The sequence below is a fragment of the Carcharodon carcharias genome, chromosome 13, assembly GCF_017639515.1.
Source record: "Carcharodon carcharias isolate sCarCar2 chromosome 13, sCarCar2.pri, whole genome shotgun sequence".
NCBI classification, from domain to species: domain Eukaryota; kingdom Metazoa; phylum Chordata; class Chondrichthyes; order Lamniformes; family Lamnidae; genus Carcharodon; species Carcharodon carcharias.
In genome coordinates this window covers 34482632-34507560 of record NC_054479.1, presented here as the reverse complement: position 1 = coordinate 34507560, position 24929 = coordinate 34482632, and the positions used below count along the sequence as shown (strand labels likewise).

The 24929-nt window shown below is 40.1% G+C and overlaps 2 protein-coding genes across 2 annotated transcripts in view; one reads left to right on the top strand and one right to left on the bottom strand.

The window, feature by feature from the left end:
* The first annotated feature begins 9821 nt into the window (after window positions 1–9821).
* Window positions 9822–11624, top strand: LOC121286367 (hydroxycarboxylic acid receptor 1-like). The gene has a single exon (XM_041203458.1). It carries the CDS (start codon window positions 9898–9900, stop codon window positions 10873–10875), a length of 978 nt encoding a protein of 325 aa, XP_041059392.1. The 5' UTR covers window positions 9822–9897; the 3' UTR covers window positions 10876–11624.
* Window positions 11566–24929, bottom strand: part of kntc1 (kinetochore associated 1) — a 137336-nt gene continuing 123972 nt past the window's right edge. The window contains exons 58-64 of the mRNA XM_041203049.1: window positions 24138–24192; window positions 23962–24025; window positions 21035–21164; window positions 20387–20476; window positions 18280–18425; window positions 15215–15305; window positions 11566–12690 (exon numbers count right to left, since the gene is read on the bottom strand). Of these exons, the coding sequence (XP_041058983.1) occupies window positions 12667–12690; window positions 15215–15305; window positions 18280–18425; window positions 20387–20476; window positions 21035–21164; window positions 23962–24025; window positions 24138–24192 (600 nt within the window). The 3' untranslated portion in view covers window positions 11566–12666. The remainder of the gene's footprint in view (window positions 12691–15214; window positions 15306–18279; window positions 18426–20386; window positions 20477–21034; window positions 21165–23961; window positions 24026–24137; window positions 24193–24929) is intronic.

The following is a 24929-nucleotide window of genomic DNA, read 5'->3' as shown; positions in this document are numbered from 1 at the left end:
CTAAAGAATTACTTCTGGAAGCAGAATCATTCTCGATATGCAAGAAGGCAGGGCAGCCTATTAAGATGGTAAGGTCCCACAAACAGCAAATAAGATGAATAATCTGATTGTTTTTTAGTAATACCATAAAAGAAAGGCATTTTTTTTAAAAAATCACACAATAGGTCCCTTTCAAATTAGGTACATCCACTGTTACGTGTTCATGTTGGAAGAACCCTACAGTTATCCGCATTCATAACAATCTGTCATAATTCAGCCCTTTCATTAGCAGAAAATGCTGGAAATACTCAGCATGTCTGACAGCATCTGTGGAGAGAGAAACAGAGTTAATGTTTCAAGTTGAAAATTACTCTTAACTCTGTTTATCTCTCCACAGGTGCTGTCTGAGCTCCTGCATCTGCAGTATTTTACTTTTACTTTCATCCAGCATGCTCAATTCCCCTGCTAACTGTTAGCTACTCAAGTGGTATTCTGTCATTGTTTAAATACAAGGACCTAGAAATTCAGAAGCATCCATTTAGTAAACATTGTTGAAAAACCCTGAGAAATAATTTAGGTTATGTGTGTTGTGTTGTGTTATTATCATTTGCTGATAGCCTATTGTTTTAAGGTAAATCCGCTTTCTGAGCATCCTGGTGAAGCTGGAGGACATGTTTTTTGCAATACTAAGAATAGGAAAGCATTCCAACCCCAGAACATGTGTTTCTCATACCAATAACTGCAAAATATATTTATACTAAATTACTCTCAATCATCACCTGTGTTTTAATAGTTAAGAACATAAACACCCCATTACTGACAGTGAGACACAGCAAGGGGGTGGCAGAGACACAGGGCTGGATTTCACTGAGTCGGACCAACTCTGGAGACCTTAAAATGGTGGGACACAGATGCAGAAGTCCCATCCCATTTCTAACAGTAATCATTTTTGACGGTAGGGGACAGGGCATGAATCACACAGGCAAGAAACTCAAACTCAGCAGGGCCATTTGAAATTAGTTCTGAGTTCAAACAGAACCCATTTTGACTGTTCCAAGGGCCTTAAACTGCAGTATGGGAGTCACAAATTAATGGAGTAGACGTAAAAACTTAAGGACAGATAAGGTCCATTTAAGTGTGATGATCTGAAGATTTTAAATCCCTAGCCCTTTAAACAAAAAAAAAGGCTGAAGCTGACAGAGTTTTAAAAAAACCCACTGCTGGACTGCTTTGATTGACAGGCCATCTAGTGTAGCTTAGGAAAAAACAATTACCAGCAGTTATACTTCCTACAGTTTCACTAAAGTTTTTTGTTGACATTTCCCAAGCTTGTTATAGCTAAGGTCATTATGAATGCTTGGTTGAGTTTCAAAAGCACTTAACTCAGCAGGGTGGATGGGTGCAGAGTTCACATTTTGATTGACAATTTAAAGAGGATAAGAAAGGATTAGCTATATTTCAAGTGATTACTGAATATAAATTTGTTTATTTTTCTACAGATGGAACATAAGATGATTTAAAATCTTTGAATGGATTACATGAATACTTTTTCTCAGTATCAAATGTGTGTGACTGAGAGCTATACTAGATTGTTATAAGTTTTTTTAATCTCCATTTGGTTCCTGAGGTTTGACTGTGGTGGATACTGGGTGCACATGGGATACAGGGTAAATTGATAAGTTGGATTCAAAATCGGCTTACTTGTAGGAGATAGAGGGTGATGACAGAAGGATACTTTAGTGACTGGAAGCCTGTGTCCAGTGGCATACCACAGGGATCTGTGCTCGGTCCCCTATTATTTGTCATTTATATAAACAACGTAGATAACTATGTGGAGGGTAGGATTAGTAAGTTTGCGAATGGCTGGGTGGTTAACAGTGAGGTTGAGTGTCTTGGGCTACAGGAAGATATAGATGGGATGGTCAAATGAGCAGATAAGTGGCAAATGGAATTTAACCCTGAAAAGTGTGAGGTGATACACTTTGGAAGGAGTAATTTGACAAGGAAGTATTCAATGAATGGCATGACACTAGGAAGTTCTGAGGAACAAAGGGACCTTGGCGTGTGTGTCCATAGATCTCTGAAGGCAGAGGGGCATGTTAGTTGGGTGTTGAAAGAGGCATATAGGACACTTGCCTTTATCAATTGAGGCATAGATTACAAAAGTAGGGAGGTCACGTTGGAGTTGTATAGAACCTTGGTGAGGCCACAGGTGGAGTCCTGTGTGCAGTTCTGGTTGCCACATTATAGGAAGGATATGATTACACTGGAGGGGGTGCAGAGTAGATCCACCAGGATGTTTCCTGAGATGAAACATATAAGTTATTAAGAGAGGTTGGATAGACTTGGGTTGTTTTTGCTGGAGCAGAGAAGACTGAGGGACGACCTGATCGAGGTGTACAAGATTATGAGGGACATGGACAGGGTAGATAGGAAGCAGTTGTTCCCCTTAGTTGAAGGGTCAGTCACAAGGGGACATAAGTTCAAGGTGAGGGGCAGGAAATTTAGGGGGGATGTGAAGAAAAACTTTTTTACCCAGAGGGTGGTGACGGTCTGGAATGCGCTGCCTGAGAGGGTGGTAGAGGCGGATTGCCTCACATCCTTTAAAAAGTATTGGGATGAACATTTGGCATGTCATAACATTCAAGGCTATGGGCCAAATGCTGGTAAATGGGATTAGGTAGGTAGGCCAGGTGTTTCTCACGCGTTGGTGCAGACTCGATGGGCCGAAGGGCATCTTCTGCACTGTGATTCTGTGAGAGGATATGGAAGTTCATGAGGGGGTATGGGGGGCCGGTGTGTCTTGGGTTGGAAGCATGAGTTGACATGGAAAGGCTGTGGAGATTGGGTGGGGTGTGTGAGACGGTGTGAGGGATGTGGGCTAGAGGGCCTCACAGCTTCTAAAACAACTGGGACAAAGCCCCAGGGAACCAAGGCAAGTCTTCTAACTAGCCTGCTTTGGCACTTGCCTGCCCTGTGGCCACCTACAATCTGCTTCCAGAGTCAATGGGCGCAACTGTATCCCACCCCTGCCTCACTGAAGTGAAAATCGATTGTCATGGGTCCCTTTAAACTAAAGTGGGTCTGCCAATTTAGGAAATTCCCCAACTCAAGCAATCTCTCTCGGTAACGAAAATGATCTTCATCATTATCATATTATCTTCATCATTTCGGTTTTATTCTCCCATAAGAGAAGTTGAATACTGAAAGCAGAAAGAAAACCTAGGAATCAGAGGACATCCCCAGAATGATGCAGGCATGCAGCCAGCACTGTTCATTGGTTACGTGCTTGTGGGGAGGTGGGGGTGTGGGGTAGATGACGCCACTCAAAGTCAGCCAGCACTTCTTAAAGGTATACGCATCCTGGATTCTAGCACCAGGGAGACACTTCTTATTGAAGAGATAGCTGCAGAAAGTAGTGAGAGGGCACCAAGGTTCTCTGAAGCTACCTTAGAGGTCCTGGTGCAAGGCAATGAGCAGGAAGAGGAACATTACCTTCCTTCATTGGGTAGGGTGTCCTCCTGGCATCAACTTGGGAGACAGTGGGAAAAAATTGCAGAGCCTGTCAATGCCAGGAGATTTGCACTCAGAGCATGGCTGCAATACGAGAAGAAATGCAAGGATCTAGAATGTTAAACTAAGAATATTGCTCCATTAACAACTGTATCACTTTCTGGTTTACTAATTACAACACTGATAGCACTCAAGACTCTTCTCCCTACTGTCCTTCATTCTTCTGTAATCACTTGCACCAAACTTCACTGTTACAAACCTTAGTTAACCACAACCTACATCACATATGCCTCCTATCAGCTATTCCACCATGTCAGCCATATTTTCCAAATAGCTCACTAGCCTCTCACTAACACACACCCTTCATTGCAGCAAAAGGTAGTGTGGAACACAGGACAGCAAACTGGCACCAATGGAGGAAGAAGCCAACTGCACACCCTCAACCCCCTCAAAGAAAATGTGCTTGCATCCATGAAAAGTGACAAAATTGAGGCTGAGGTGACTGGCAACACTTAAGGAAATGTCTTGCAAGGTTTATTCATAGCAAACCGCTTTATCCCTTCTGACTCCTTTACCCCACATTACACGACAGGAACTGTTGATGCTATCAACACCCATTTCTTTCTTGTTGCTCTCCCTTCTCACCAAAAACTAATCTTTGGTTCTGGGGACCAATATTGACAGAAGCATGCAAAGCACAACAGTAATCCTGCACTTTGTTCTCACGTAAAAGTGCTGAGGTGCCATCCCTGATGTGCCTCTGGCTCCACGAGAGTGACTCCTGCTGTTCTCTCGAATGCCTGCTCCACAGCTACTCTCCAATGTTCTTGTAGGTGCCAAACAATCAGACTGCTGTAGCCAGTCTGCAGCTCTGGGCACTCTACATTTGTCTTTTTGATCTGAATTTGGTATTGATGCTTACAATAGTAATAGTAGGGTCTGGTACATACAGGGTTAATGTGGGACTGAGTACAGTACTGTCCACACAATGATGTAAGAAAGCACATGGCCTAGAGCCAGGGTCAATCTAGAGATGGAGAGAAATGTGTAAAGACCTAGGATGGAGTCAGCTCCATACCTGTACCCTCTACTGTTTATATATATATAGTTATGACTTGCTAATAAAGACTTGCTGTTAATATACTCAAGATTATGAAGCCTACTTCATGGCATCCAAAGCAGGACTCTTCAATAATAAGGGCAAGGCCCATAGGTCTAGACTAAAGAAAGGCAATCAATTGGATGGAAGTTGTATGGAATATATTAAGGATTGTGGTACTGTTGGTGAAGAAATGCAATGATCTAGAATGTTAAACTAAGGATATTGCTCCATTAACAACTGTATCATTTTCTGGTTTACTAATTACAACACTGATAGCACTCAAGATTCCTCTCCCTACTTTCCTTCATTCTTCTGTAATCACTTGCACCACATTTCATTGTTACAAACCTTAGTTAACCACAACCTACAGCACTTCTCGGTGAGAACCCCGCCACCTAGGGGCATTGGTGGTCTCTGCCTCTCCTTCTCCCCCTCTGCTCCTGCACTTGTTGCTGCCCATGTAATGATAAAAGCTTGTCCTCCATGATGTAAAAGTTATGAAGCATGCAGCAGGCAATGCTGCAACTGGACACCTGAATGGGCATACTGCAAAGCTCTCCAAAAACAATTTAGGCAATTGCTTGCTGACCTTCCTTGTAGCAGCATGGCCCTTATCATATGTCGGCTTATCAAATACATAGGTGAAGGAAGAAAGGGCACTATTTTTTTTTCAGAAAGCAGACAATGTGGCATTCTAACCCCAAAACACCAAGAAAAACTGCAAACTGTTCAAATGAAAACATAATTTGACTTTAGTCACTGTAAATCAATGGCTGGTTATCATGCCAAGCATTGCATAAAGACCACCAAAACCACCTACTAGCATAATTAAAAATAAATTGCAGGAATCTTCATAAGAACACAAGAAGAAAAAGTTACATTGCCCACCAAACCCACACCTTCTGCAGTCCATGCATGGCTATATTTGTCATGGACTTGTTTCTTCATTGTCTCCTACATTCTCTCTATTTCCTTTCCAATGCCTTTCATGTCTACTGACGATCAGCTAACTGATAACTTGTTGACTCATCTTGAAAAAGCACGGTTTAGCTACATTTGTGTGGTAATTAAAGTCTAGACACCACTATTTCAGATGAAGATTCTGTGTTTGCAATAATTTCCCCTGTTTAAGTTTATCAACACTACTACCTTTTACTACACTTCCTCTTGTAACAAAAAAAACAATTTGGTCAGGTTTCTCTACTGACTCCAAAATTGTCCACTTATCTATTTCCCCACCTTATATTTTTTATATTTCGTACTTTCTCCGATGTTAAAAATGCTTATTCAATTTCCTTCCCCTTTCTCAAAACGGCATAGTGTTTAAAGATGGTTTATGGTGATAACATGCACTTGCAAGAGATGCTGATTAGCCCAGAATCAACTTGTTCTGTATCCTCCCCAAGACCATGGTAAACAGTTCCTCAGGGTTAAACTTGTCAATGCCCCCTAAGCGTCTTGAATACTTCAATAAAACTCCCGTTTCTTTTCTTGTATAAGAAGTTCCATTTCTGTGGTCTCACTTGCAGCTCAGCTGTCAGAGTGGCCCTTTGCTGCATTCTGTGCAGTGCCCAATGTCCTTCCAGAACATGCACACAATACTCCTACTATAGGCTTAGGATTTGTGAATGAAATATTGCGACTATTCCTTCTTGACCTGTCTGCAGCCTTTGACATGGTTGATAACACCACCCACCTCCACCATCTCTCTATCATCGAGCTGAGTGTGACTGCACTGGTTCCATTCTTACTATCAAAGGCTTTTCATCTCACTCCCACATAAATACATCAGGTGTAGCCCAAGGATCTATCATTGGCCACCTTCCAGTTCTCATCTATACACTTCCTCTTCATGACATCATCTGAAAATACACCACGTTCCACATGTACACTGACAGCACCCAGCTTTATCTCAACAGCACCTTTCATTATTCCTCCACAATCTCTACATGTCTGACATCCAGTACGGAGCAGAAATTTCTTCCAAATTAGTACTGGGAAAACTGAAGAAATTGTCTTCAGTCCTCGCCACGTTCTCTGTTCTGTAAAATTTTAGGTCCAGGAGTCACAGATTACCTAAAAAAAAAAGGGACCAAGAACTCAGTAAACTACTTTAAAATCAAAAACAAAAACAGAATTACCTGGAAAAACTCAGCAGGTCTGGCAGCATCGGCGGAGAAGAAAAGAGTTGACGTTTCGAGTACTCATGACCCTTCGACAGAACTTGAAAATCATTTAGGTTTATTAAGAAGCAACAGGTTAAAATGACAGATAAGCTAAATAGACTGTGAAAAGCACATGACCATGACATAAGAACAGTTTGCTGATCCCAGAGAACGAATGAGCAAATATAGCCAATCTCTGCAGCTGGAAAGTGGCAGTCTCTTGTCTGTTAGCAGCAGTTTTCTTCTCTTTATGTTTTGTCTCTTCAGGCTGACCAAGCTGTTAGGAAACTCTTGGTCTTCTGCTCGGCGAGGACTGTTCCCCTGTCCCTCTGAGCATCTGTTGATATACTTTATTTTGGATAGTTCACCCCATGTCAATTCATTTTAACCAATGAATTGTACCAAAGATGTCACTTCCCCTTTGTCTATGGTCATCTTTCAGCTTAGCCCATGCTCGACAATGGTACAGATAAGAAGGCTCCCTCATGAATATCTGTAGTCTAGTGCCCTCTACATGGCTATCTTTGTGGCCATTATCTTTGTTTTACCTTGGTCCCTGACTGCTCAGGATTATGTTTTTCCAGAGAGAAGAAACAGCTTTTCTGTCAGATGACCCGTGCAATGCCTACAAATTCCAATAAAAATTCTATAGCATTCTGAAAAGTACCATTTATTTAAGGTACTTTTACTTACAATTCTCTAGTTACTGACTCCATCCCTCAACCCTGACAACTACCTGAAGCTGAATCAGACTGTTGCAAACTTGGTGTCACTTTTAACCGAAATAAGATTCTAATCGTAAATCTGCAGCATCACTATGACGGTCTATTTCCACCTTCCTGATTTTGTCTCTGCTGCAGCACATCCGGTGCAGAAGCTCTCATCCATGCTTTTGTTCCCTATGGACTTGACTATTCCAGTGTAGTCCTGGCCAGCTTCCCATCTTACACTTTCCATAAACTTAAGCTTATCCAAAGTTCTGCGGCTTATGTCCTAACTTGCGCCAAGTCCAATTCACCCATTATCGCCGCTTGCCACATTGTTCAACTGGGACCCAATACCTCAATTTTAAAATTCTCAGCTTTATTTTTTCAAATCCCTCTATGGCCTCTCGTTATCTCCTACTCAACAACCCTTCAAGATATTCTTGATCCTCCAACACAGGCCTTTTGTGCACCCCCAATTTTGATAGCCCCACCATTTTAGCAATTGTGTCTTCAGTTGAAAAGGCCTAAGTTCCGGAATTCTTTTTCCCCTTTTAAAACACTCCTTAAAATGCATCTGCCGTTATTGCTGATAATGTTCTTGTCAAATTTTATTCGACAACACTCCTGTGAAGAGTATTTGATATTTTAGTACATTAAAAAAGTGCTATATTACTGCAATTCACCCAATTTCTCATTTAATCATTCCTGCCTTCCACTCGATGAGACCTCCCCTTTTGCTCTTTCCCCTGTTCCCTGCCTTTATACTTGCTTAAAATCTGTTACATCTCTAACCTTTGCCAGTTCAGAAGGTCAACGACCTGAAACATTGGCTCAGATCTTCTCATCTCCAGATCATCAGAGACAAGATGGACGATCCAAAACACGCGTCGGGAGCCTGCAGAAGTTCCAGCGCGCTGACCTCCGTGGGAATTTGTTGAGAAGTCTGAATTTCCAATAGGCAATTTCCTGCTCCCCAGAATCCTCTGCAAATATCTCAGACCCTGAGTTAATGTAGGAGACTACAAATGGTTCCATGGTACTTACCCAGGATATGCTAGACAAATTAAAAGCTAGTCTAACTCCTGGGTAACTAAAGAACTGACTCCCCAATCACTCACATTGACCCCCTCCCCAAAACTACCTCCACTGACCCAACGACTAACCCTCGACTTGACCCAACAACTACCATCCACCTGCTACCCTACCCAAACACTCATTCATCCACTCACCCATTCACTAACATTCAGCCATTCACACTGGACCCTTAAACTTACCAAACGGCAGCAGGAGCCATAGAAAGGGGGTTTTTGTCCTGTCTTCCCCATTATGCCAGTGCTGCAATTGATTTCTTTGATTGACGCTGCACTCTGCATTTCTAGAGAAGCCGAGCTCGGTAGACCCAGCAAGAAATGCAGAGCAGTGTTGAGGCTGGGAAAAGTTCGAGTGGAGCGGCAATTCAACAATAATTGCCAATCTGCAAAAGATCCAGGCCATTAACTCTGTTTCTCTCTCTACTACGACATGCCGAGTATTATCACAATTTTCTGTTTTTTAAGTATACATCTCCAGGTGTTTTATAGTAAGCTAATATTTGATCCGTAATAAATGGTAAGGTCACCTAGCCTAAAATGTTCAAGGCAGACTTTTCCTCTTTTATTTAAAGATAGATGTTTTGTTCTTGCTCTCCTCTTTAACTGTAATACACGCATCATAGTCCTGGTTGCTAAAGAGCGTCAGATCATCTATTCTGAACACTTCTCATGCTTGTGTACATTTGAATAAGGTTTCTAATCTCTGACCTCCAGGGAGAGGTAGAACTCAGATTTTAGGACCCCAATTAGGACCCCAGACCATTCTTATGCAGTTCCTGGTTACAAGTTGGAGCTAAATGATTAGATGGCCAGAGGCAGAGCAGTAAGCTTCTCCCTGTTCCAGCCTCCACATCAAGTGTATGACTCTGGATTTGAAAAGTCCTCCTCCAAGATTCTCAAGAATGAAGGAACAGAAAGTTATGGTACATACATCTTTAAAAAAGGTAGAATTACAGGTGGAAAAATCCAAGTGGGGAGACATTAGTTATGTCACAGTTATCACAAGACAATAGCTATGTCACAGTTCGAGTTGTGTTTGCAGTTCTGGACACCCTATTATAGGAAGGATTTTGGAACCATAACATATTTGTTCAATGAGCCAGCCTAAAATGAAACCAGGAACAAGGTTAGTTATGAAATCGTAAAAAAAAAGGGGGCTTTTCTGAGAAAAATAATCAGAATTGAAGTCAACAGGATGTCAATTTCAAAATTTTAAAATGTTTTAATTTGCATCATACAATAAGGAACTTGCGGGGCAGCAGAACTATATATAAGAGACTTTGGCTACTTTATCATAGCATAATAATTCAGAGCATTGTCCTTTACACAAGAGTACAGCAATGAATTTCTCAATTGAATTTGACGAAACAACGCTGATAAAGATTGCAAAACCGTTGCTGTTGGTGGAGTTCATTCTAGGATCAATTGGTAATGCAATTGCTTTGTGGATCTTTTGCTTTCGGATGAAACCTTGGAAACCAAGTACTATTTATTTGTTTAATCTGACGATAGCAGATTTTCTCTTGATGTGTTGCTTACCATTTCGACTGGCTTACTACGCCAACCAAAAGGACTGGATTTTTGGAGATGTTGCTTGTCGCATGCTGTTATTTATGGTGTCTTTGAATCGTGCAGGTAGCATTGCTTTTCTCACACTTGTGGCAATAGATCGCTATTTTAAAGTTGTCCTTCCTCACCATAAACTCAATTCTATGTCACAAAGATATGCTACAGTGGGAGTAACTTTTATATGGGCTCTAATGATATTAATGACCTCATATCTTCTCTTTGAAAGACATGTATTTGAACAGAAGAACCTTACATACTGTGAGAGTTTCAACTTGTACGAATCTTTCAATGTTGCTGCAACTTGGCATGATATGTTTTTTGTTATTGAGTTTGTAGGACCACTTTGTATCATTCTTTTTTGTACATTCTCAATTATTTCAAAACTTCAGCACAAGAAAAGCGAAATTAGAAGAAAATACAAAAAAGCTATACGAATTGTAATAATTGTTGTAATAGTGTTCATTCTCTGTTTTCTGCCCAGCAACATTGGTAGGCTAGTTGTGCTAGCACAATCAAGCAAGTTTGAAAATAGTGAGGCATACAAGGCTGCTATTGAGGGATTTTATATTACGCTTTGTCTCACTTACATTAACAGCATGCTCGATCCAATTGTCTATTACTTCTCAAGTTCAAAGTTTAAAAATGCTTTACATCAAAAGAATTCACACAAGGCGGAAAGGAAAAAGACTGGAAACTCGTCTTGCACTTCTGACAGCAACAGTGAACAGGTGTACTTAAGGAAAATATGATAAATGGATCAACAACAGCTTCAAATTATTTAGCATGGATAACAGACTTGCATTTAAGCTGAACTGTGTGGCTTAAAAAATAAGGCAAACCAATCTCTTGTGCTTACTATGAAGGCAGCATAATGCAACATCCCCACCAAGCTTACGCAGGAAATGTAGACAGAGAATCTGTGGAACGTTGGACAATTGGAGCAAATGATGTATGAGCTGCAGCTGGAGATTGAACAGCGTCAGTTGTGTGGGCCATCTTCCTAAAGGTACACTTCATCCTGTCCTCTACAGACCCTTGTCTATTTCCACCTGTCTCAAGAACAACAGGTGATCAGAGAGGTCCCAGCATATTTCTTTGCCAGTGTATTATTCTACTATGTGTGACCAATCACCTGGTCCTTACCTCAGTTGGACCAATCAAGGCCCATATTATCTGTATGTTCAAAATGTGTGGAATTTGTAATATTGCATGTTCTGTAATATACCCTGACCTGAGAAAGTGTGTAATTTGGTTTTCAGCATAAAATGTATAAACAATGGAAAACTTCATTAACTACCATTAATTGAACAACCTAAATGTCAGGAAGATGAATCTTTTTTTGTTATAATCCTATTAAACACTTAATATGCGAATTGCTTCTGTACAGTTGCCATTGCAAATTGTGATAGCTACAAAATGCAAAACGGAAGCAGTAAAAGTACATTTTAACATTGTAATTTGTTTTAATTTGAGTGCATTAAACATTTGTGAAACAATACAGAGAGCTAATTTACAGTATTTTGTTTTTCAAAAAGAAAACATATGCATCTTTCCCATTTTACAGGTCTTAAACTGTTTCAGAAGAGTAAATAGTTTGAGCACACAATTAATTTAAGCAATTAAAATAGAAGATTTATATATATTTTCATTTTATACCATTAGTGTAATCTGAATAACCTGCAGAGATCAATTAAAACATTCCAAATATTACACTAATTCTTATATAGATACTAAATAATGCACTTTTCAAGCTTTACACATTGTGACCAACTCCAATGTCAAACAGACAAACTGCAGATTGGGAGCACTTACATCCATTTTTAAGTCAATAGAGTTTATCTTCACAACTTATTAACTGAGAAAAAGTTGGTAGATTAGCAATTATGCAGCTTCATAAACCTGAAGTTATGTAAACAACTGTTGGGCTAATGGAGCACAAGTACCTCTCAAGATGCCAATTTTTGAAGAGGTGTTTGACACTTGCCAGAAGTCCTTAGGTACATTGTCCAGGTGACCACAGGTGACAGGTGAATGGTGCCTTTGTGACATAGGCAGCATTAGTCAAGTTTATCTGCCTCAAACATTATCCACTTTTCAAGAGAGCTGGCTCACTTGATAGTAGCCAAAAATAGGAACTTTGTTGATTTTCCCCTCCCTAGTCTTGAAATAGAGACCAACTGTATTATCAGCACCAGCATCCAGCTGTGAATATTAAATTCAGTGTAGAACAGGGATAAATTTCATTATTAATTGTCGCGTAAGAACCAGCCCCATGTCAGTTGGTGCATTTACCCACTGGTTATCAGGGGATGCCAAGCCATCTGTTGTTGACAACCCCATATGAATGCATTTCAATTTTTTCTATTGCGAGGTGAAACTACTTAAAAAATGATTAATATATATCTAGTATTAAAACGTATTCAAGGACGATTAAATACTAAGTGGCAAAATACTAATACAACTTTCATTAGAGATTCCATTCCATAGGAAGACAAAAAACTTTTTTATCTTAAAGCACCATGTTGATTGCTCCGATTATTCTACTGCCGTTCATGAAGAAACTCCTGGAAGAAAAAGAACAAAAATCAAAAAGATAAAATCTAAACTTGTTACATAAAATAAAAATGAACAGAGGGTAGGCCCTTTCAAGAGATTTTCAGATCCATAGGTGACAGCAGCTTGATTAGTTAGGACTGTATTTTAACTGAAAAAAAAACCAGGCAGGTTTGGGTCAAGTGGAGGGTTAAAGTCTCAAAGTGGTTTCCCAATCCAAACCCTCTTCCAACCCATGCATTTCCGTCTTTAATGCAAGCCGGGTGGGCTGGCAGCCAACCCAAGGAGGTGGGTTGTAGCTTTAAGTATGATAATATGATTAGGAAGCTCACTGTCGTTCTACCTTTGAACTTTTACGACTGTTGGCTGGATTTCCTGAGGGGTGGATCATCTAGCAGCTTCCTCAACAAGAGGACTGGGTGGATTCAGGAGGCAAACTGCCCTCGCACTTACCCCAGGATTCAGTTGCCTGAGAAGCCTCCAAGAGTTGGCACACCGCAGCATGGAAGAAATCCCGATGGCGGGTTCCTCCAGCTGTCTGACCAATCTGCTCTCTGCAGGCCAGGTCAGTGAAAATTCTGACCTTAATATGTTGGCTATGCAGAGCACCACATCTGAACCTATCCATATCCTGTGTAGACATATATGCCTGTATGGACACTTTCCAAAATAAGTTACTGCATAGTTCTTAAGCCAGGAATTCTGGATGAATTTTGCCTTTCCTGAAGGCACATAACCATTGAAGCTAACTGTTCCCCACCGCATTTTTTAAAAATTAATTTATGGGATGAGGGCTTCAGTGGCTAGGCTAGCATTTGTTGCCCATCCCAAATTGCCTTCGAGAAGGTGGTGGTGAGCTGCCTTCTTGAACCGCTGCAGTCCTTAACAGTGCTGTTAGGGAGGGAGTTCCAAGATTTTGACCCAGCCGCACTAAGGAATGGCAATATATTTCCAAGTCAGGATGGTGAATGAGCTTGGAGGGGAATTTCCAGATGATGGTGCTCTAATGTACCTGCTGCCCTTGTCCCTCTAGATGGTAGCGGTCTGGGTTTGGAAGATGCTGTCTAAGGAGCGTGGGTGAGCGTCTGCAGTGCATCTTGTTGATGGTACACACTGCTGCCACTGTTTGTCGATGATGAAAGAAGTGAATGTTTGTGGGAGGGGTGCCAATCAAGCGGGCTGCTTTGTCCTGGATATTGTCAAGCTTCTTGAGTGTTGTTGGAGTTGCACGCATCCAGGCAAGTACACAGTATTCCATCATGCTGCTGACTCACACCTAGATGATAGACAGGCTTTGGGGAGTCAGGAGGTGAGTTACTCGCCGCAGGATTCCTAGCCTCTAACCTGCTCTTGTAGCCACAGTATTTATATGGCTAGTCTAGTTCAGTTTCTGGTCAATGGTAACCCCCGCAGGATGTTGATAGTGGGACGAATCAGCGATAGTAATGCCACTGAATGTTATGGGATCAGCTAATTCAGTACAGACGAGGACTAAAGTCTAAGCCTTGAACCTGTGCTGTAATAACTCAACCTCTATGTAGCACTCTGAACCATGGAGGAAGCTCTCTCATCCTGTTTCCTACATCTCTCTCTACAACATGTAACACCTCCATGTCAAGAGGTGACTTGCTCACATGCCTCTATAAGGCCTAAGGCCTGAAAAGTGTCCACTCACCCCGGAAGGGCAAGGTATCTCAAAAATTTGCGGTGAAGCTAGCTGTTTAACAGCTGCTACAATGCAGTAGCAACATGAGTGGTATTCGCCACTAACAAGGTGCTACCGTCAAGCCAAAAAGGCATTATGCCTATCACACAAATGAGTAATGTGTATATGAATTTCAGTGCCAGTATGATGCTAGGTGTGTAGGTCGTTTGTCCCAAAGACTGGCGGATTGTAACAAACAGCATGCCCCAGCCACTGTTCGCAACGGGCAGGGTACAGATGAACACAACCAGCCCGTGTTTGTAAAACTCAAAACCCAGTGTTCAACATTAGGTGTGATTCTGCAATTGGACGACATTTGATAAATAATCCGCAATGTGCTACGGTTATGCTGAAAACCAATTTAAGATTGTCAGTCGGGTTCACAGTGTGGTGCATTTGCATGTATTGGAAGCTACATATATTGATACACAAGGCCCTGTTCTTTGCAGACAGAAAGAACATGTACATACATTGCGTCTGTTTCAGCTAAACAAAATTAGTGACAGCCATTTGCTGACTCATTGGTCAAGGCGTTGCCTGAGCAATCAATGCTTGACAGTTAACTGTCAGTCGCCATCAGTGGTGCATTCTCCATGGCAATGCCACTTACCAACCAATCACCACTCAGTATAAATTGTTGTTTTCCCCTTATATTGATATTCTTGCGAGTGTCCTAATGAATGCAAGACGAAAAGCTTAGACATGTCTCTTTTTTCAGCAATACTCAAGTTCTGTCCTACCGGAGGATATTTTTTCTGAAATGAGTGCATATAACAATATTTCGTAAGAGAAAAATGCACAAAGTGCACTTCTTTAAAAATATATTTTACCTTTAAAATTTCAGCAGGAGAAATGTTTGATTTGATGGGTCTTCCTTCATGCGTCAGATATTCAGTTACCACAGATAGTGCATCATCTAGGCTGCAAGAGTAAAGCTGAATTACTTAAAGTACCATGATGTTAAGGAAGAAAAATAGAGTGCATAAGCACAATTGACAATCAAATCACACCTATGTACCCTTTCAAGCAGCCATTTTGATTATACAAAGGGCTAAACTACACATATAATTCATGTCCTTTATTTAAACATTTTTTTTAACCATTTATTGCATTGTGAAAGCAAGTTGGAGCAACAAAACTGATGTAGGGTCCTGTCTCAACCCCACACAAATATAGGAAAAGAAAGGCAAGATTATGCTCATCTGATCCTTTATCATGTGGCCTTGGGCACCTCTGTGGCCAATCTCAGAAAAACTAGAAAATTCCTCCTCGACTCCCGACAGCAATCAAACAAACCCTTGAAGGTAATGGTTACCCCTTGACACATCTACTACATCACACAAACCTTTGCAGTCAAAAGCAAGATACAGCTAAAATCACTGTACATGGTTCACTTCAATATTAAACACTGACACCACACTGGTTTGACTGCAGTTATGACTTTATTTGGCACAAGTAAGAACTAATATATTGTAGCATTAAAGCAGTAGTTATAAAGCATAACTGAAAATTATGCTGTCCCATAATCCTTTGGGTAAAAGCTGTGACTCCATTCCACATTGCTTCTAATCCTGAGCTTTCATTCACTTGCCTGGTGCTCTCCAAGCAATCTTCAGCACCAAGGAATCTAAATCTCCTAAGGTTCCACCCAAAAAGTAGAATGGAGGCAAAATTCATCCAAGCATGTTTTTCCCCAATACCCTGAAATCATTTGGTCAGCACAAGCATGTTAAGACACAGATAATGCCTTGTGATTCTCTTATCTGTTTTTACTTGTCCCAGAGTACTCCTGTTGCTGTGTTAATGAATCATATTGTAGACTTTGAAGGTGTTAAAAAGGTCCAACTGCAAAGAAAACCTAACTCTAACATAATTCTTGTCACTAATTCTAACAAAGGAAAAATTAGACTATAACCTAACAAATTTTAATACAAAATGCATTTTAGAAAAGCTTAATATTGGAAAATGGTAAAGTGGAATATAATTACACACACGACAAGAGTTCTTTAGTGTGCTTGACCACCACTGGAGGATGGATAAGATGTAACAAGAGAAACCATGCTCCTCTTTTAATTTGCAACAATAGAACATTTGACTGTTCGCCCCTTTGCATCTTCCGATAGTTTAAAAACAGTTCAAGTTTAACTTCATGGAAAAACTGTTCCCTAGTCCTTTACTCCTTTGTGCTGAGTACCGCGCCCCCAATACCACGTAAACCCACAGTTCCTTACACCTCCCTTTCCTCGTCTTCACATGTTTCAATTTTCCTAGGAACATTGGAAGGATAAAGGAGCAAAACAACCATCTCCATCCATCAGGCTGACCCAAAAAGATCACAGACTTTTGATTTCACACTACTTACACAAATCCAGAGTGCTTTGGCACAAAACCAAGGCTAATAATTATGCACTGGAAGAGTGCTGAAGTTTAACTTCCTAAAACCATGCAGCTTACCAGCACAGGGAAGTTTTCCAAAGATTTTCTAGCCAGGATCATCCTGTCCATGAGTTTAAAATGAGATTTCAGCCCATTAGGCTGTCAGTGTATACAAAGATAAAAGTCATCTACTTTACAGATTCAGTGCTCTACATCGTGAAATATATAAGTAAAACACCACGTGTGGAATCCAAAACCATGGGTCATAATGATATTAATAAATCCAAGAAGAAATTCAGGAGAAGCTTCTTTACTCAGAGTGGTCAGAATGTGGAACTTGAGGCCACATGTTGTAGTTGAGATGAATAGCAAAGATGCATTTAAAGAGAAGCTAGGTAAAGTGCATGAGAAAGTAATAGAATGATATTTTGACTAGGTAAATTAAGGTGGGAGGAGGCTCATGTGAAGCATAAACATGGGCATAGATCTGTTGAGTCAAATGGTCTGTTTCAGTGCTATAAATTTTATACTTCAGGTGCCTTTCAATATTCCTGCTACCAAAAGTTTATTTAAGCACTCTCAATATCCTCCACTTTCAATGCCTCCCAAGAGAAGCTTTTCACATTTACCCACATCTGCATTAAGTAGTCGTATTTTGTGTGAATTCATACTTTCCTGTCTAAAGTTTGAATCCATGTTCTCTTATCCTAGAGATTGTGTTAATATGGATCATTATTCTGGGATCCAGTTTATCTATTCCCTTGAACAGCCTAAATATACCATACTAAAGGTTAACTCCAAAATAAACAAACATTCATAATAACCTTATTTTTGACCTCATGGCTCATATGCCCAATCCCATTTGATCAAATTTGTTGTCACTACATATCCCAGTGCCAGGATTTCCACATATGCTTCAGTGTCCGCAAATGCACATGATATCCAAGATGACGGTGGATGAGTGTTTCCTCTGAATTACCGATTACTTCCTGGAACTACCCATTTTCTAGAGAAATAGGTTTTACAAAGTGCAACTGTGCTATTGGTTTGGAAGGGTTTTATAAAAAGGTGTATTATTGGGTGGCTTTCAGCTAGATTATTGTAAGCAGCATTAAGTGTCCTACTTCATGAAGGATGTCATAGAAAGAGCAGGGAAGAGATTCACGAGGACACTAATGATTAGAGGTTTACGTTATGGAGGGGAAGACTACAGAAGCTGGGATGCTCCATTACAACAATGAAAATTAATGTTCAAAATTATTTTTTTAATTCTGATATGGTAAGTAGGGAACAATTGCTGTTGCTGCTGGTCGAAGAGATTGACCAGGATTTTCCGGTCGTCGGGCGGACTTGGCAAGGTTGAGTGGGAGCGGCCGTGAATCAGACCGACGCCCACGATCGCCATTTCACGTTGGCTGACCAATTAACGTTAATAGCGTGTCCCCTCACGTGACTCTGTCACATGCACAGGGACATGTTACAAATTAGTTTGAAAATTTTTTCCCACCCATGGACTTACCAGCTCCTCTCCACAAGATAAGCTGCTAATTCTTCCACTCGTTTGTTGTCAATCATGTGTTGCTTCAGAAAAGGAAAGAATTTTGTCCCAATAAGCTTCTCATACTGTTTTTTGTCTGCAATGCTGTCCAAGGCCAATTCTTTAATCTTCAGAGATTAAAACAAAATTTAATGACATATTAGCACTTTTTTTTAATGTAAGCACCATTTTGACTCATATGTTCTTAAAGTAAACTAATAAACATGTCTCTTTTGTCCCACAAATATTAAATGCAATTCTTTAACATAGCCAAATATTGAAGTCAATTAACATAACAGTTCTGATGAAAAGTCATCAACTTGAAGCATTAATACTTTTTTTCTCTGCATATGCTGCCTGACCCAATGTCTGCAGCCCTTTGTTTCTATTTTAGATTTCCAACATTCAAAGCATTTTATTTTTGTGATATAAACACTATCACTCTATTGCTCCTGCTGTTAAAAAAGAAATCAGAGAACCACTGAGACTCCATTTCACATTAGAACCCAAGTACAAAATTCTATGATTGCATAATTGTTATTACAAGGAAATTGACCAAGTGGGAATGATTTGAAATTTCTTCACTACTAATCAAAGTCTTGAGGCACTGAACACAAGGGGCAGAAATTTCCCCTCGTTGGGGGAGAAGCTGAAGAGCAGGCCTGTGGTTGGTGCCCCCGATTGGGGGCACGCCGCCAATTTACGTGGGTGGGCCAATTAAGGCCCGCCCAGCGTGACGTCCGTACAGAAGCACTATGCGCTCCCTGTGTGGGCACGGGGGAGGGGATTCCATGAGCCGAGAGTGCGCTCTTTCATGCATGCGCACAAAAGAGAGCTCTCAGCTCCCTGAGGCTAAGTGCTGCCTCAGGGAGATCGGCTCTGCATTAAAAAATCTTAAAAATAGAAAAAAAAAATTTCAATGACATGTCCCCTCATGTGACACTATCATGTGAGTTAGGACATATCCATAACTTTTAAATCCACTTTAATTATATTTTTAAAAACCTACATGAAACCTCATCCAGCCCATGGATGAGGTTTCATGCTTTTTCTAATGCCCGCCTGGGCTCCTGGCCTGCCCACCAAACTTAAGGTTGGATGGGCGGGTCCATTAATTACTTTGATGACTCTGTCAATGGCCGCAAATGGCTATTGACAGGTCAGCAGGCACACAGCTGATTCTGCTGAGCCCCCGCCACCTGAAAATTTAAATGGGGCACAGTGGCACCGGGAGTTCCGCCCATCAAACCCGTGTCATTTTATGCGTCGGCGAGTGGGCCCCACCCCCTGCTTGCCGACTGGGAAATCCTGGCCAAGGAGTCAAGATCAAGTGCAGTAATATTCAGGTCACGTAGGATTAAAGGATGTCAGGGTAACACCCAAGTTAAGGGAGGGAGAACAAGAGAAAGGGGGAACTGCACAATACAGCTTAATTTGAAGACAAATGTTGATGTAAGGATAAGCATACATCTATTCTTGATACTTCCTCCCACCAACACATATCAATAATGAAATGGTAATAATGACCTATCTTTTCACCTTTTCGCCAGTGGTAAGAAAGGAATCTTGTCAAACTATCAGGACACTCATGAACTAGGCCCATTTATTCATGAGCCCTTTGAATTCTTGCAATGTTTAATTAAAACTTCTTATAGTGTTTCACTATTGTATTACAATGAATTTTAGCCTTATTCTCAGCATTGTACTGATCTTGCCCATACCAGAGACTTGTTTGCTGGTGCTCACTTGAGTCTGTTTGGCTATTTGCAACCATTAACTTGGTCTAAAGTTTTAGCTTTTACTTACATTATCAGTTCACTGTCAAGTACTTCCCATTAATGCTTTTGATATCTTTCAAAGATTAGTTCACTCACTATGAACACTAACCTACTAATCTAGTAGACAAAAGCGTTATCATATTCTGACCATATAACCATAAAACAAAAAAGTGATTCAAATTTTTGTTCATTTAATTTTGCAGGTCTTAAGCATAGCACCTAAAGTGTGACTTATCTTTTTGTCTTTATAGATGCAGTATTATCAGTGTTATCGCATATTATTTTTGTTTCTGTACAATAAACCACTTTACCTTGAATGCATATCCTGCAACCTCGCCTGTTGTCATGTGATCGATAACTTGCTGCAAGAGGGTCACAGGATCAACTGACAAAAGGAATCCCTGCAACCAAAAAACAAGAAAAATTAAACAAAATTACTTAAAAAAAAAAGTGTTCATGAGAGTGTCACAGACAAGGCCGTGCTGGCACTGCTTTGTTGCCCACCCTGAGTTGCCCTTGAGAAGATGTTGGTGAGCCACCTTCTTGAACTATTGCAGTCCATGTGATGGAGGCATACCCACTGTGCTCTTTGGAGTGAGTTAAACACTACACTTCCTATAATGTTAACAGGTATATGCTTGAATCTTAGCTTGTTTGTTGCTTAATATTTATATCCTATTGGTAGGTTCACACATTGCCATGCAGACCGTAACGTAATGTGACATCAACTTAATTCTATTCGCTTAATCAATTAGGAATATAAAATTATTTATTTAACAGCTCTAGTCTAAATCAAGTTTCATAAGATATATTGAAATATTAAGGATGCCATCAAATTAATTTGGTTAGTTCTACAAGTACATTTTTTGTCCTTTACTGCAAATCACTAGTTTAGTTGTTCCTACTGCAAAACAAATGCACTGCAAATGGCTCATGCTTACTGCATCAAAACCACATACCTGTATTTGTTGTTTCTTTTTCTCAGAATAAGGAATAAGAAGTAGACAACCCAGAGCAAACGCCAACAACTCCAGCTGTACATACTGCTTTGCAATGCCAATAAGGTCAAGGTCAAGTAGAATAGGACACCTTCAGAATCAGAAAATGAAATGGTATGATCATTTTAAATACTGTACAAATTAAACATTTGTATTTTCCATTAAGGGTCTATTAACTACACAATAGAAAAATAGAAAATAGGAGCAGGAGTAGGTCATTCAGCCCTTAAACGATTATGGCTGATCCTCTATCTCAAAGCTGTACTCCTGCGCTCTTCCCTTACCCCTTGACACCTTTAGAGTTTAGAAATCTATCTATCTACCTCCTTCTTAAATATATTCAGTGACTTGGCCTCCACAGCCTTCTATGGTAGAGAATTCCACAGTTTTAGCACCCTCTGAATGAAGAAGTTTCTCCTTATCTCAGTCCTATATGGTCTACCCCGTATCCTGCGACTGTGACTCCTTGTTCTAGACACCCCCTAGCCAGAGGAAATATTATCCCTGCATCCAGTCTGTCCAACCCTGTCAGAATTTTATATGTCTCAATGAGATCTCCTCTCACTCTTCAAAACTCCAGTGAATGCAGGCCTCGCCGGCCCAATCTCTCCTCATACAACAATCCTGCCATCCCAGGAATCAGTCTGGTGAACCTTCAGTGCACTCCCTCTATGGCAAGTATATCCTTTCTTAGGTAACGAGACCAAAACAGCATACAATACTCCAGGTATGGTCTCACCAAGGCCCTGTACAGCTACAGTAAGACATCCTTATTCCTGTACTCAAGCCCTCTTGCAATGAAAATCAATATACCATTTGCCTTCGTTTGACTTTGTCTTTAGCTTTCATTTCTTGCCTGCTTGCTTCAAGAACTTAAGGCTAAATGGCAAAGTCAAAACAGACACATTCCTCCATGTACTTAATCATTTGCTGTCTGCATATTAGAACAGACTTTCTGTACACACAAAACTCCATGTAAATATTTAGACAATCTTTAAAAATATTTATCTGAAAGAAAGGTTATCATGCTAACAAAAAGCTGCTAAGAGTGGTGTCAAGTGTAAATGGACAGAAAAGTTACTGAATCCAAAACGTTCAACAATGGACCAAATATTGAAAAGCATTGCCAGCCTGAAGGTAAAATCGGACACCTTTAAAAATCAGAAAGTTAATGGTATGAGCAGTTTTTAAAACATAATAAGCCAAAATTAATAATCACCCTTATTTGCTTTTAATAGTAAAAGAGGCATATGCAACGAAGGGAAAAGTATTGTGCCTTTCACATCTTTGGGATATCTTTGGTTTCACAGTTAATGATTTAAAGAATAGTTAGAGTTACTATGTAAGCAAATGTGGCAGTCTATTTGCACACAGTAAAGTTCCTATAAACAACAAACTAGATACATGGCCAATATTCTGTTCTGACATCTTTAATTTAGGGATAAATGTCAGCTAATTACAGGGCTCCCTGCTCTTCAAATAGAAACATAAATTATTTTACTCCAACTCCATGGACAGTGCTATGGTTTAATATTTCATCATAACAAAGACACCTCTGATAATGTAACACTCCTTCAGAAATGAACTGAAATGTCAGGATAAGTTATGTGCTCAAGTTCTGGAGCAGGGTTTGAATCCAAGACTTTTGAAGTAAGGTGCAACAGTTCCACCATTGAGTCTGACTGACACTTTGGCCGCATATATTCTATTTGTTTTGTGATGGAATTTGTAGTATCAAAGCTTGTATTTTTGAAATAGACACTAATCAAAAAGGGAAACCAAGGAAAGGGAAAGTGATCCTCCCAGTTACCAAAACTGCTGGTCGAAACTATATAAAAAGACAGCCATCAGAGCTCTGCACATGATGACAAGCCCAGTACAAGCAGGCCGAAGGTGACAAAGGCTAAATTCAGAAGCAGAGAATAAGCAAAGATATAGTTGCTGCAGGTGATTCTGGTACTTGAAGAAAACATTGGTGGATCTACACCATCCAGATCATCATAAACAGAGTTGAGGAGGTTCTGCAGGCATTGCCATTTTTGGTGAAGACTGTGCCCATGGAACTTGAGTAGGTTGTGTGCTGCTGTCAGCTAAGGATCAGGTTAAGTCCTAGAAGAAGAGGAGCTAAAAGTCTTCATGAGAAAGACAGAATTTTGAAGGACTTTGACTGAGATTGATGACAAATACAGTGGACTGTTGAGCCAATTTGTAAAATATGTCTTAGTTGTACTTAATGCCATTTAATGTGTAATTTATAGTTTATAATCGATCACAATTTGCCTAATAATTCATGTTTACCTTATGTTAATTTTAGGTTTTATAATGTAGGGAGTTAGCTGAGATAGAATTTAGTGTTTGTTTTGTTTGACTTTTGTATAGTAAAATTATTTAGTTTAAACTGGAATCTTGTGGCTTCATTCTTTTCAGAAAAAAACAGCAATTTCAGTTACTAGTCTCGAATGAGATCATAACAATTTATACGTTTTACATATGCTCAAAATCATCATTGTACAGGAATCCCAAAGAATGGCAGAAGAATAAACATATGTTAATTGCAATTAGCTGGCAAACTAAGAAAAAAAAATGCTGCTGAGAGTACGTTCAAATAGTGATGAAAGTGCTCTTGTAAATAAAGAAATTTGTTCACTCTCCAATTACCGGCTGCATCCTGAGAGTCAGACCGAAGATGCTTTTCATCAATTTCAAACTAACCTCAACAGGTTCCCCCTCAGTGGAAGGTTGGGTAGGTTTCATTAATACCAAAGGAGGTACCTTTAAGGAGGTACGATCCAAATCTTTAGAATCAATTTCTTGGGATAAAACATTACTGTGGGGTGAATACAAGTTATTCAGCTACTTGACATAAGATTTTATTTTGCAGCACTTACTTGATCAAGAGCACAAATGACTCATAACAAGCCTCCAATTGCTTTGGACTTGGGGGACACGAAGCTGGATAAAAGAAAAAAACAGAAATCTAGTTTATAGGGTGCACATCTTTCACTGGGCTGCCATTTTAAGTTTTAAAAAATGCTAAAGGTTTATTTAAAAATTTCTTACATACCTGAAAGGAAAGGTGCAAGAATGACACTACGCCATGCTCTGTTAAAATTTGGAATCTGCACAACGTAAATTTATGACTCTTAAACATTAACCAGAACAGTGGAAAAGCAGAACAAGGTTTTTAATTATTGAGTGGAACATTTAAGAGTTTATCAGCTGAAGAAATGAAAACTACCTATCACAGCAAAAAAACAAATCAGTCATTTGATAGTGCTTCAGTATTGACAAATGCTCCTCTGTAAACAAAAAATATAATATTCAAAGAGCCAAATTGCCTCAGCAGCAAAAGGATTATCACATTTGATCAATTCCATTTCATGCCTAATTTGCATAGCTAAATTACTGCTGTTTCCTTCTGCTTCTGATTCTAGAGTGAAGAAGCAAGGGCTGGGGAGACAGTTAGTGGAGCGAGGGAGTTGTGTGGGAATACGAAAGCAAGGGCTAGTATGAGGGTAAAAGAAAGTGGAGAAAAATAGAAGAGATAGAAACTGAGTGCATGCAAGCATATGGATTAGAGAGAAAGTGGACAGGAGATACCTGAGCATATGAGAAGGAGGGCAGGGAAGAGGGGCAAGTTATGCTCATCGAAAACATGTCTGCATGCATATTGGTACCTAGCCACACTATGGCCTGAATTTTTCAGGCAGCAGGCAGGCTGGGTGTGAGCAATCACAGAGCCAATCGCCGCCCGTGATCAGCTCCATGCCGCCATTTTATGCAGGCGGGCAATTTTTTAAAAAAAACATCTCAATCAGTTATATCTCCTGTGCTTACTACACAATTATGATTTACA

What these genes read in the sequence shown, in the direction of transcription:
- LOC121286367 (XM_041203458.1), top strand. Translation starts at nt 9,898, where the DNA reads ATGAATTTCTCAATTGAATTTGACGAAACAACGCTGATAAAGATTGCA.